Raw genomic sequence first — 13,194 nt, 5'->3', positions numbered from 1 at the left:
TTGATCAGCTATATGTGTACCAACCACCCTCTGCCGGGTCGGTCCTGGCACTTGCTCATCTCCCCGCAGCCCGGTGTCATTATCAATGTTATGAAACTCAATCCAGCCAGTAAAAACCCTTATCAACCCTCATCGGTCGTTATTAGCCATGTCGAACATGATCCGACCCTTATCAACATTTATCGGTCCTTATCAACCTGAATACAACAGCGAAGCTGTTGCAAAACCGCCACTACCATTGCTGAGGGAGGTACGCAATGGTTTATTGATGGTTCGGATGCTGTCTTCGAGCTTGCTTTGCTCTTGTTATTTATTGAAACGTATGCTGTTCTGTGTGTTGTATGGTTGATTTCAATGAATGTATGTGTTATTCGCATCACTTTGCTGAGAGCTTGTAGCTTCTACCTTACCTGGGTATGAGCCACTACGGGTGTATGAGCCATTGTTTATGGGGGTATGAGCCATTGCATTCGTCCTATGTGACGGAAGGACATGTTTCCTCGTTGGGTAGGCATAGAAATTATTTTAAAAATAGTTACGGAGCTAGAACGGCGCAGCCATGCCGAAGCACGCTTCGCTAAGGGCTAAGGACTTGCGGGCTGCTCTATGGGCCACTGTGTTATCGCTCCGCGAAGAAAGCAGACAGCGTAAAGCACAGGGGTACGTATGCGCATTTCTGGAGTGGCGAAACCCTCTCCTTTTTTCTCAAGAGCGTAACTGCACGCGGCCACGGCTCATCTTTTTTGCAGCTCATATTGAGCGCTATAGTGCATATATTTGAACATTACTGTCTTCACACAGTCCGACGCGACTACAGTGTAGCTCCGCCACATGTTAAAGCGAAGCTTTATATGGCTAGGCGAAACAAAAAAGCCTCTGTTAGTCGCCTGCCAACAGAAAACTATCATCATCAGCATCAGCTCGAGCGTCGTCGTCTTCTTCCATAGCTGGCTCATTGGCGGCCCTCGGCGCGCGCTCGTGCCACTGCTCCTGCGTTCGTCGTCGTCGTCTTTTTCCACAGCTGGCTGCGTTGCCGCTCATTATTCCAGTGTAGAATTTCACTTCTTTCTTCGTAATGGGGAGGTCGTGTTTACGGGGGTATGAGCCATTGCTTAAGGGGGTATGAGCCATTCATTGTCTTACGTAACGGACAGATTTAATTTTGAAGCAATTTAATTTCGAACAATTGCAAGCGACAATGGCTGGCGAATGCTGCTAACCACGCCGCCGAGCAAACTCGGGACATCGAACGCAAGGACAACGGCGGACTGCGGGCCTACTGTCAGTGACGTCGTTCTCTCCGTCGCAGCCGAACGTGTGTGTAACCTCATAATTGAGAAATACATTAATTAACCGTCGGGATTAACCAGGTGATAGACACCGGGGCCGCTAGTTTCAGCTTCGCTGGTTAACCATCTGTACGGAGTGCTGGGCTGTGAATTTTTAATTTTTTTTTTCCTTTTTACGATCCTCACCCGAGTCTCCACACTGCTGCGTCACCCGCTGGGCTCACTCCTTCGTTGGGTCATTAGGCCTCGCTGACGTCATGGAGGCTTGTTTAGCATTAGAGTACGGTCATTCAAAAATGGTGTGGCAGCACTGAAGGCGTGCGCAAGTCATGAAGGACGAGCTTTGTATGGCCTGAAATCTAACCTGTCATTCACGGGCGATAACGTAGCGAGAAGTTTTGAAGTTGCATGTGCGGCCTTAGAAGTCAAATAAACGGCTCAAAATTTTAACACTGTATTTCCAAACGTATTTTCACTACATTTATTCACTCAAATATATCTAGCATTTTGCCTAGCATCGCCAGTAGCGTCGCCGTAGTATGTACAGTTATCAACAAAGCAATATTGAAATCGTGCAAGGTCGAAATCGGGTTTCACTGTGGTTGTTGTCCGACTGAAATGGCACTAATCAACGAAGAGGAATCGACCAGAGTTTGCCCCGAAAGCCAGGAAGCACTCAGTTTTCCCGCTCTCTATGTGTAGACAGCGAAGAGCAGTTCTCTCTACTTCTCAAAGGAAGTGACATATGAAGAGTGTAATGTAAAGTTGTATAGAATGGGCAGAGATTTTTTTCTTCGCAGCTTGTCCGTAGTATACAATACACACCTGTATAGTAGGTCAACCGCGTATTGGACAACGTGTGTAAATAGTAGCTCATTGTACGATATCATAATCACCTGTCACCTACCTCTCTCTGTATCTTCCACTTCCCCTTACCCCAGTGAGGAGTAGCAGGCTAGAGACACGCTCTACAGGCCGACCTCGCCTCCCTTCTCTTCATTAAAATCTACTCTCTCTGTATAGTAGGCGGGAAACCTACTGGTTCCCGTAAGAAAGTACATGCTATAGCGCCGACGAGTTGTGAATACCTGTTGTCGCTAAAGGCCGTAAGGTAGGATACCAGGTGCCACCCAAAAAAATAAGTACACTCGCCATGTGTGAAAAGTCTGAGATGTCACCCACGTATGGATTTAATAGACGCCGATTGCGCACCACTTGGAGAAAATTAAAACAAAGTAGTGTCGCAGGAAATTTGACATCCGCGTTCCGCGAACGAATAATTGTGCATCATAATACTGATGGTGTTATTCGCTGATACAGAAGTCTCGCCTTCTTGAGCGTAGTGGTTCCGTCAACTGCATATTACAGGAGACACGCAGGAGACACGCAATGACACACATATCTAATGCAGAATTTCGCTAACACCAGGACAGCGTATAGAAGCGTCACTGTGAGGTGTCTAACGGAGGATCGATTTCTATTTCTTTTCCAATTTTGCGCGATTAGGGTGAAGAAAAAAATACACATTAAGGTTCTGTCCGTTGCGAACTATAAAAAGGCGCACGAGAGACATGCGGAGCGAAAGCGATGGCTTCGGAAAGCGCGACGGTCACATAAAGTCGCAACGAGTCGCCGGGTTCATCGTCTTTCCCGCGCCGCACTCAAACGCCTCGGCGAACTCGGGCATGTTGAGCAGGGGAACATTGCAGCGCATGCGCGGAGGCGAGTACCAGCCGGGGCTCTGCTTCTCGTCCCGGGAGCACCACTTGAAGCAGCTGCTGACAAAAAACAGCTGCTCGGCGCTGAACCGGGATAGCGCCCGCGACGCAGCCGCCTCGTCTTCGCCACGCTGGTTCCCCACGACCACCTTGGGCGCAGCCTTGAAAGCCCGGTACGCCTTGAGCACGCCACCGCTGTCGGCGAAGTTCTCGGACAGCGCGTGGTCGCCGAAGTTGACGCCCCCGGACCAGGGGATCTCGTTGTACAGCCTGCGCAGGCAGGCCAGCTTCGCTTCGAACATTCTGCGCGACGCCGGAGTCCACCAGTCGTGGCGCAGTCCGTCGCGGCCGTAGAGACCCATGTCCGGATCGAACGCGTGCGTCAGCTCGTGGCCCAACACGTGGCCGAGGCTGCCGTAGTTGTACGATGCCGGGTGCGAGGTGATGTAGAAGGGCGGGTACAGGATGGCCGCTGGTATGACCACCACGTGGTACACGGGCAGGTAGAAGGCGTTGACCAGAGTCAGCGGCACGTTGACCCGTTCGCCAGACGATGCTTCTGAGCCGTTAGCGGAGCGCAGGAAGCTCTTGGCGTAACGCAGCTCCGCGACGTGCAACGATAGAACCATCTGCAGGTACGAGCCGCTCAAATCGGGCACGTACGGGTACAGCGACCAGAGGGCACTGTCCGAGGACATGCCCTCGGGACTGCCGACGATGGAGCGCAACGTGGCCAGTTTCTCGAACGCAGCTCGCTTGGTCTCCTCGTCCATCCAGGACACGGCGGCCATTGTGGCGTTCGCCATTGCCCGGATGCGAGACAGCATGGCACTCACGTTCTGCACCGTCTGCGGGGGCAGCCAGCGCTGCGTGAAGACACGCGCGAAGGCGAACGGCATCCTGGAGTCGGCGTCCACGTAACAGCGGCCAATCATGTAGCCCAGCGTGGCGGTGTAGGCGCTCCGAGAACCCAGCTCACTGGAAGTGTCGGCGAACTGGGCGTGCGACAGCGGGTACGACGTCATGGGCGCGAGATGCCGCGCCACGTGCCACGTGACGTACGAGAGTAACGCAGCGGGGTCATCAAAGCCTGCGACGAGCCACGCGAGAAGCTGGAGCAGCCGGCGATTCATGAGGAACATCTCGTCGTCCAGGCCCAGGTCGATAGGAAGATGCTGGTTTACTGTCTGTCGGGAGAGAAAATTAAGGCGTGTGTTGAGTGGGCCGTGCACGAAAGCTGTTACGCTGAGGAAACCGTAAAGTGAGACATGGCACTCGTATTACAACAAAGAGGTTGAATTCGACAATAATGGACCACCGCCCCCCCCCCCCCCCCCGTATAATAGTCTTGCTGAGTGGCAGCTGAAAGCCACAGTACACCTAAAGCAACGTCATGTATCTTAATTCTTAATGCAGTGTTCGAATAATCTGTTGGTGTTGAGCTTTTGGCAGCGGTACGGGGTTGATTGAGATCATTTTGCCCGTTTTCCGCAAAGTGTACTGCGCATGATTACGTTTTGGTACATGATTCTGGTTAAATGCGCATTCGTGAAATGTCGCCCCGAGAACTACGGTAATGAGTCAGCACGAGGTTTGTTATATTCTTTTGCCCGGATGATTGCTAGCATTAACATAAAGCCTTCAGCAACAGTGGGCGACGATTCGTACTCATTTTGACGAAATGGCAAAACAAAGGGAATAGAAACTACATAGTTCCAAACCCTCGCCCAACAAGCACAATAATAATACAAAACGTCACACTGAGCACGTTTGTTAATACGGTACACGTTTCTCCGTATTCATTGATTAAAACATAAAACTGAAAAGACTTAGTTGTAACTGTTTCAGATGTAAGCCTGGAAATAACATTGCGTGGTCACAAAAGCATGCGTATCTACATTGCCAATTGGTGTTCGGTGATCAGTTCTACAATATCAGCCTATTTACCAATGCGAGAACCTTCGTATGAGCATTTCTGAACACATTTATTTATCACAACACACTGTTGCCTCGTCCAAGATAAAAGTATGGAGAATGCCACGCCCACAAAATTATCGCAGTGCCGCGGTTATCTGATCGCTGGTTGACAGATTAGCGAGTGCCTCCTCTAACAGTTGAAAATTCGACCTCGATCATGCCGCGTAAGACTTAAAGGAATACTGACATGATAGTTTCAACTCTTCATTTTTCGAGGTAAATGAAAGTCTGGGACCTCGGAATCTAAATATATATATATATTATACCAAGCCTCAAAGCGCTCTAAATATTTTAATATAATAGCTTTTCTACAGCCAGCTTTGGGTTCGTTCCCCAGGATGTTACACTGTGTCGTGAGATCGTGGTGGTAATGCGGGGAACAAGCCATTGAGACCTTCTGACACTCGCTCGGTCGTCTGCTACGCTGCTATTGCACAATAACGGATAGAAACATGGAGGCGACCGAGCAAGCAGGAGCGAGTGCCAGAACGTCGCAATGTGCTATACCGTCCCACGTAGGTGACCACCTTCTGCGTCATAACTTCACGACACAGTAACCTCCTGGCTAAAAAAACGGAAGCAGGCTGTGGAATTGCTACTCTATTAAATTATTAAAGGGAAAATGAAACATCTGTCCAACTATAGCAATTGCTACAAATAAAACCCATGCGTGTTTCACGAAAGAAAAGTCTTGCAGTTGAAGAAAAATTCGTCCTGGTACGGGACTCGAACCCGGCACCACCACCTTTCAGGGGCAGCCGCTCTACCATCTGAGCTAACCAGACGGCTAGCAGATAGCAGGGGGAAGTCGAATTAATCGACAACTCGAAGCAAAGGCAAGTGTTTGACATAATAGTTCAGCGGAAGCCCGCTAGGTGGAGAGAAGTAATAACCGAATTACTTCTCTCCACCCAGCGGGCTTCCGCTAAACTATTACGTCTATTAAATTATATAGGGCGCTTAGAGGCTTGCCGGTATTTTTTCTGGAATAAATAGGTTTTGGACCTTCATTTAGAGCAAAATATGAATGGTTTCAAAATGTATGAGACACCTTTTATATATTGTTTTCATAATTGCTTTTGGCTTTTCATGCAAAATCTTGGTGCGCACGAGTGTGCACACACATTGCCTGAAGGGTTTCAAACACAAACTTTCATAACAACGCTTTCCCTCTCTTTTTTCCCACTTCAAAACATAAAGTTGTTGCCACGTACTTGCAACCATTCTGCCGCGGACAGGTGAGGGCCGGTGATGAAGTCCAGCTGACGGAAAGTAACGTACTCCATGTCAAAGTCAGGTCGTGGATCCATCAGCGAAGGCACCACTGCGGATAGTACTCGATTGTCCAGTAGGAGCACCTGCGTTTGGATCGAGGATGGCTACACTGTTCCCAGTAGCTTTATCAAGACAGTGGCGAGCTAATCGTGATAATACGCCACGCTCTCGGGACAGAATATTGCAACAAAGCGCCACTCACTCCCCAAGCCCCCATGTTATTCAAATTGTCGTGAAGTTACTTGCATAAACTCTGTAACTTGCATATCGTTCCATGTGTACTGGATGCAATGGTCACGATGCTAGTGAAAGGAACACCTCCAATGGTATAGTTTTTTTTTTATTTGCTCCTGAAGCCAAAAGTTTATTTATTATTGTGCATTAAAGCCCACAGTGTGGTTACAAATCAAACCACACTCAAACGAGAAGCAACACTTGCTAACCCCAAGCTGGAGCGCAGAATGTGAATAAATTCTGGGGTTTTACATGCCTAAACCACGATTTGATTATGAGGTACGCCTTATGGAGGACTCCGGATCAATTTTGACCAAATGCGGATCATTAACGTGTCCGTAATGCACGGAATACGGGCGTTATTGCATTTCACCCCCTTCGTAATGTGACCGCCGCTATCGCGATTCGATCACGTGACCTCATGCTTAGCAGCGCCACACCATAGCCGCTAAGCCACCACGGCGGGTGCAGATTCTGCACAAACTGATGCGATGCCTTCTGAACGAACCGTCAGTATACAGGAAAACCATAGTTACTCATGAAATGCTAAGTTGCTTCATCTTGAAAGTAGCGCGAAATCGCAAAGAATGACCATGCGGGGTCCTCAGTTCCATCACGTTGAGGTCGTCATAACATCTCTACAGCGCATATGAACCTCCCTCGGCCTAGGAGATCTCCGCCGAACTAATTTGATTAATGCTCCGACAACATGCCACAAGGTGGACCATGGTGAAAACATTTGACCCAACTCCAAGCGCAAGCCCCTCCTTCTCACGCCGTTTTGAGGTGAAATCCTCAGTTATGGAAATTCATTGTGCGCCCACTTGCCTTCTCCACGGTTTCCGGACATGCGGCCGAGCCGTTGAGTATGATCGAGGCCCTGTTGAAGTACTCGAGCAGCGTCCCCTTCTCCTGGAGACCATTGCGCGCCACAAACCACTCGAGCAAGTAAGGGTTGCTGCTGAAGTGCAAGATGCGGAAGCCCCGGCGCTTGAAGTACGCGTCAACGCTCAGGTGGAAGAACACCGGCACGCCCCAGTCCAGGGAGAGGCCCACCAATGTGTCCAGGATATCCAACTTGGACCTGCAGCGTTACGGCCGGGAGCACCACTTGAACGTGAGAGTGTTTTAGCGTAACGCTATATAGGTATAAGCGTTCTACCGTTACCGTTAACGCTACATGGCTACCACCCAGTTGCTCACGCGCGATATAAGCATCGCGCCTGCGCGCTAGGCTGTATAGGCGGTATCTGTAACGGCACAACAGTAAAGCTACGCCAAAATATATTTAATTGATCAATCAATCCATGCATTAACTTGTTGACTTCAACATCTAAGAATAACACAGGGGGCTACGTGGCAGACGCCGGAGTGGAGAGCTTCGGATCGTTAAAATGTTCCATTTATTGATCGATTTACCGACGGATTGATTGGTTTTGATATCTCAAGTTAACACGATGGTTATATGACTGATGCCGTAGTGCAGAAAACCGAATTAATTCTGACCACCTAGCGATATTTACTGTGTCATTGAAGCTCTGTACGCGAGCGTCTTTGCATTCCGCGCCCATTGGAATGTGGCCCCCGCGGTGAGGTTCGGACCCGTGAAATCGTACTCGGCATAAGAATGCCATACACGCGATAGGTGCACTGAAGTATTAATCTGACATAACCGTGCCCGCGGTCTACCTTTCCAAAATGACAATTAGGCAGAACATGGTAAAGTAGATTGATGCATTTTCCATGTATACCACGACCCGGTAGACCTTGACACCCTACAACACCGCCAGATTGCGGCTTTCGTGCCTGTTCGGCAAGTTACCCACTAAAATAATTTAGAGACTTGCATGTAGCACAACCCTGTAGCCCCTGATACCCTACAACGACGCCATAGATATCGCGGATTTCGTGGCAGTTCAAGAAGTGGCAGTAATATTCAAGTCCACATAGTGAGCATCTTGTGTGTAGTCAGGACATACTAATTTTAGGTAGCCTTTTAGTTTCTTCTCTCTTCTCCGCAGCTCACAATGAACAGTGCTATATATGTGGGGGCATATAACAGGCGAAGGTGGCACACCAGAATCATTTAGTAAGCACACTGGCAAGAACAATGTTCGCGGTAACAAGGATCCTGAAAGAAATATATACCATTTACAGTCCGCAAGTTCCAACCTCTAAACATGCGTGGTCCCCCGGCTATAGGCTAAAGAATATTGTTGAGTGAAAACGGCACAGTGACGGTAAATAACGCGCAATACGAAACTCGTCCGATGTATTTTCTCGTCTAGCGACTCGACGCAAGAAAAAAACAAATATCATCCGCAGTCCAACCTGGGTTGGGACATGGGCCAGCTGAGATTGAAGCGCGCCAAAAATTCTCGCAGCTCGCCCAGTCGGTGCTGCTCGTTGAACGCCAGCTGCGCGCAGCGCTGGAAGAGGCGTGCCACCCGATCCGTGAGTTTGGGCCCGTCTGCGTCTTCCAGCATCAGGCTGACGATGGCCGCCAGAGCTACGCGCTGCTGAAGAGCCTGCAGTGTACGGCAGGTAACCAGCACAGGTGGCGCGGATGAAGTGACTGGCGTCTGTCAGAGAGTGTTCTTACGGACGCGCCGCTTCCGATCAATCGACGCTACTTGAAACTATTGTAGTTTTGAGTCGTCTACATTGCTTTGGACATCACGTCGTTACCACGCCAGTATACCATTTTCATACCCATCCACATAGTTTTAAGGGCCCACTATTATTGTCCTTGTGTGATTTGACATGCATGCACGTGAGTGAGACTCGCGCTTTGCAATACGTTTGTTTGTATTATACGGGCGGCGCCCGAACAGTGTGAGCATCAAATGTGAACACCTCTAAAAAAAAAAAAAGCGCTTCGATTGTAGAATCGAATAGCGAATATGTTCTGTTTCTACAGTATGAAAAGAAATAAAAACGTAAATTTGACCGCAAGAAAATTAAATTTGCTTCCTGGAATGTACGCCATCAGTATTGGAAGGTAAACCACATCGGTAGCTTGTAAATGTGCAGGAGGTGAAGGTCACCATATTTGTTGCTTGGCCGACAAAGGGCACATGAAGAATCAGTTACAACAGGCGACAATTACTGTAGCAACTCCATATGTTCGGCTGAAATGAATACCAACGCTTTAAATCTAATACTACATTTTAAAGAGAAATATTCAATTCGCATCGAAAATTTGCAATATTCGCACGTCCTAATTTTTGCACTTATCATGGCTACCGACTGAACATCACAACCTCGCAATGAAGCGACTTCTGTGCTATTTCAATGAAGCGTTAATAGAATGCAAACTGTAATGCGGTTTCACCAACTTTTATGTTTATTCGAAAAGACCGCTGAAAGCCCAACATCGAGCCAGGAGGAAATTTATTTTTAATCGGCTAATTAGATGCATTTCTTTACAACACCAAGTTAGCAGCTACTAAATTATTAAATATTAAATATTAAACTAAGCTAACTCTCTACAGTAGAGTTTCCGTTTTAGTGCATGTCGCCATGCATAGCGCATGTGCATGTAAGTATGAAAACCACGCAATCTTTGCACCATCTTGCGAGGCGTACATGATTACTGAAATACACAAACTTTCACTTTGACATAGCTCCGGCTGGCGGAGCATGCGACCTAGAACTTTCGCAAGGCGTAATGAATACCAGACGCGAAACCACAGGTTTACAACGCAAAGGATATAGGCTCCTGCTCTTTGCTAGCCGAATCCACTCAACTTTGACAGGTTATAACTTTTAGACATACCAATTTGAAAGAGTTCGAGAAATATGCAATCTGCCCTGTGACTCCAACTTACGTTTGTCGTACTTAAAAAGAAAATACCAAAAGATTGAAATTTTTGCGCATTTGATGATTCCTTAAGCGATATGATGGGGACCTATTTGAGGACTTTCAGCGACGACACCGGAGAACGTTCTTCATTCTATAAGCATTTAAAATACATACTAAAGACGACTTTCTTGACCGCCAAGTTAGGCCTTTATTTCAACTGAGAATTCCTTAAGCAATACGATTTCAAAAGTTGAACTGTAGGGGACGGTGTCGGAACTTCCCGCCACTATTTTCTTGCTTCGAGCGCCAAAGCTTCCAAAATGACATCGTAATTTGATTTCAATTTAAGGACGAGATTAAGTAAACATGACTCACGTACTGTGGGATAAACATCCAGTATATTCGAAACAAGACAGAGGCTCAGAGGAATATGGACGCTTGAAGTTTTCAACAGTGGTTGAACAAGGAATGTCCCATAGAGCCAACGTTTCGACAAGGGGAGTTCTCTTCATCAGGTCAAAGACAAGTCCCTCGAAGATATTTCCCCTTGTCGACACATTGGCTCCGCGGGGACATTTCTTGTCTAATATTTAACATTATGTTCGAGGATTCCAAGCGTCCCGCGTCGAAGTCCTCCGCAACGGCGATCAGCCTCACCTGGAAGTGGTTGGCGGCCGCTGGATTGGAGCGCTGCCAACCGCCGCACACGAAGCCGTAGAAGTCCTCGCAGGGGTCTCCGCGCGCATCCTGCAGCGAGCTGCCCAGCGTGGTGGCCACCTCGAAGCAGCCGGGGTCCATGCAGCCGAAGAGCTGCCGCCGCAACAGATGCGACAGTCCGAACCCCAGCGCCAGCGTCACCAGAGTCAGCGAGGACACGAAGATGCCGTACCGATACCACGCGGTCCTTCCGCCCGCCGGCGATCTGTCGGCGAGCACGCTCGTAGTGTTTGGGTCGCTCCGATGAGTGGCCGCCTTGCCGAGTTCCTCGCAAGAAGGAAATTGGCAGGGAACGCTCACTCGCAGCTGGGCCACGGAAGAGGCCATGACGCGGACGTTCTAGCGTTGCGTGTCCTGTACCGTATAGCTTGTGTGCCTTCTCCAATTCGCTGTTGTTTCTGCGTGCCGAACTGTGGGACGAGAATCAATTTCGCTGCTTTGCTCGGCACCTGCGACACGCGCCCGCGCGGATGGACGTCAACCGCCTCGCGCCTGTTTTCTTCTTCCTTCTTCTCCTTCACCTCTTCCTCATACGTGTCTCGTGTAGCCAGAATAAAGTATTTCACAAGGAGGAGTCTTAGCGCAAATGCTACAAGTTTTCCCGCTCAACTCAAGCTCCGACCAATTTATTCAATGCGCCGTTCAAGTTATTTCAAGTGCCATGCAAATTAGTCTAACTGCCGGTCATTTTAATCCAAGCACCCAGCAATTTAATCCAAACACAACTTCATGACAATCGAAATTCTTGGAAAATATTATGGGTTAATTCGTATCTTTTCTTCAAAATAAAAAAAGCAATATCCAATAGCTTTGCTCCTCCCACGTGACTAGCGACGACATTTTGAGTTTCTTTTTTTTCCTTTTTTTTTCTTTTTTTTTGCGAGAGCGAGCAATACAACAGACGGCAATTCACGCAAAATATTCTAAGGGAATGTCAACATGAGACTGTTAACAGAAATAATGATATCGAAAATTCATGGCTTCTCGTCGCGGTCGTTGAATTGCCATGGGGGTCTGCTGAACATGAGGAAGCGGGTGCGATTCCCGATAGTCATAGCAGCATTTAAATGGAGGCGAAACAAAAAGCACTCCAGGTACGAGAAGTAACTGGTATTTGCAGAATGTACTGTCGCACTTAGTATAAGCAAGTCGAACTTCAGTGGCACTCAACAGCAGATAATTATGATACTAATTTTATAATAATAATCGAACGCGTCTTCATCTGCATTGATTAAACTAATTAAACGAGCAATTAAATAAATAACAGAGAACTCATGAGCCATTCCACCCATGGGAAGGTGGATGACCAGCGAAGCTGTTTAGCACACGACGCAGAGGTGGCACCGAAGTTTGAAGGAAGGTACGGATACATTTATTGTCTTGATCGGATTTCATCGTGACGATAAGTACGCACACACATTCTCGTATCACCTCTGTTATTATTATATTCATTCCCTCATATTCGCATATAGTCCGGACTTCCGAGCAGCAACGCGCCTACGAAGAGCGACGCCAGGAACAGAGACGAGAATGCAGTCGTCGCCGGCGGGCGGCAAACATCGCCTACGAGGATATTGCACTAAATGCCAAGCGAACGGCAACTTGTATATCTAGTTGATTATATACATTCGCGTGGACGACGGGACTGCCGCCCCGAGGAACCGGAGGAAACTAGACATGCGTGACCTTTCGACGGCACAGCCACCACGGGAGAGCGGAAGGAAAGGAAACTAGATACGCAAGCGCTTGGAACGCCGACAAAGAGAGGATGGTGTGAAGGGGCCTCTTTCGGTCCCAGATGTGACAAGGGTAGTTCAAGGGCGCGTTACAGATCCCGGGGCCTATCACCCGGAGTCCACAGGGGTATGTGCCATTGCGCTTGGACCCTTTCTGCACAATCTCCGGGATCGGCCCTCGAGACCGGAGTTTTTGCTCGCACACATGAAAATTTCACGGGACCCTAGCCATAAACAGCTTCGCCGTAATATAGCTGATAGGGCCTGTCAGTGACGCCTCTGTAAATGTAAAATTTATCTGCTCACCCAGGAAAGATTACTATGTGAATGGTAGCCTTTATTCAAAGATTTGGTCATTGGTATGAATCAGTTTCATTAAATGACTTTTGTCTGGGAGTGAAACACTAGTGATAACCAACGATTATTCTCACTTCAATGTCCTC

The 13,194-nt window shown here is 48.3% G+C and overlaps 2 protein-coding genes across 2 annotated transcripts; both read right to left on the bottom strand.

Moving 5' to 3' along the window:
* Positions 1-2,759: 2,759 nt before the first annotated feature.
* On the bottom strand, positions 2,760-4,178 carry LOC125946266 (endothelin-converting enzyme 2-like). Its single transcript, XM_049668951.1, has one exon. It carries the CDS (start codon positions 4,147-4,149, stop codon positions 2,899-2,901), a length of 1,251 nt encoding a protein of 416 aa, XP_049524908.1. The 5' UTR covers positions 4,150-4,178; the 3' UTR covers positions 2,760-2,898.
* A 673-nt stretch (positions 4,179-4,851) lies between these two features.
* LOC119456763 (neprilysin-1-like) lies at positions 4,852-11,468 on the bottom strand. The gene is made up of 5 exons (XM_037718586.2): positions 10,956-11,468; positions 8,825-9,021; positions 7,322-7,577; positions 6,199-6,342; positions 4,852-4,863 (listed from the first exon to the last, which is right to left on the bottom strand). The coding sequence occupies exons 1-5, from the start codon at positions 11,340-11,342 to the stop codon at positions 4,852-4,854; spliced, it is 996 nt and encodes a 331-aa protein (XP_037574514.2). The 5' UTR covers positions 11,343-11,468.
* Between the last annotated feature and the right edge of the window lie 1,726 nt (positions 11,469-13,194).

Source organism: Dermacentor silvarum, chromosome 6, assembly GCF_013339745.2.
Source record: "Dermacentor silvarum isolate Dsil-2018 chromosome 6, BIME_Dsil_1.4, whole genome shotgun sequence".
Taxonomy (NCBI): domain Eukaryota; kingdom Metazoa; phylum Arthropoda; class Arachnida; order Ixodida; family Ixodidae; genus Dermacentor; species Dermacentor silvarum.
Note: the sequence above shows the minus strand (reverse complement) of the source record. Positions and strands in the feature narration are given on the sequence as shown.

Coding starts and splice junctions, on each gene's coding strand:
- LOC119456763 (XM_037718586.2), bottom strand. CDS start 11,342: ATGGCCTCTTCCGTGGCCCAGCTGCGAGTGAGCGTTCCCTGCCAATTT. Junction 9,022..10,955: donor CGGCCGCCAACCACTTCCAG/GTGAGGCTGATC, acceptor CGTACACTGCAG/GCTCTTCAGCAGCGCGTAGC. Junction 6,343..7,321: donor GTCCGGAAACCGTGGAGAAG/GCAAGTGGGCGC, acceptor ATCCAAACGCAG/GTGCTCCTACTGGACAATCG.
- LOC125946266 (XM_049668951.1), bottom strand. CDS start 4,149: ATGTTCCTCATGAATCGCCGGCTGCTCCAGCTTCTCGCGTGGCTCGTC.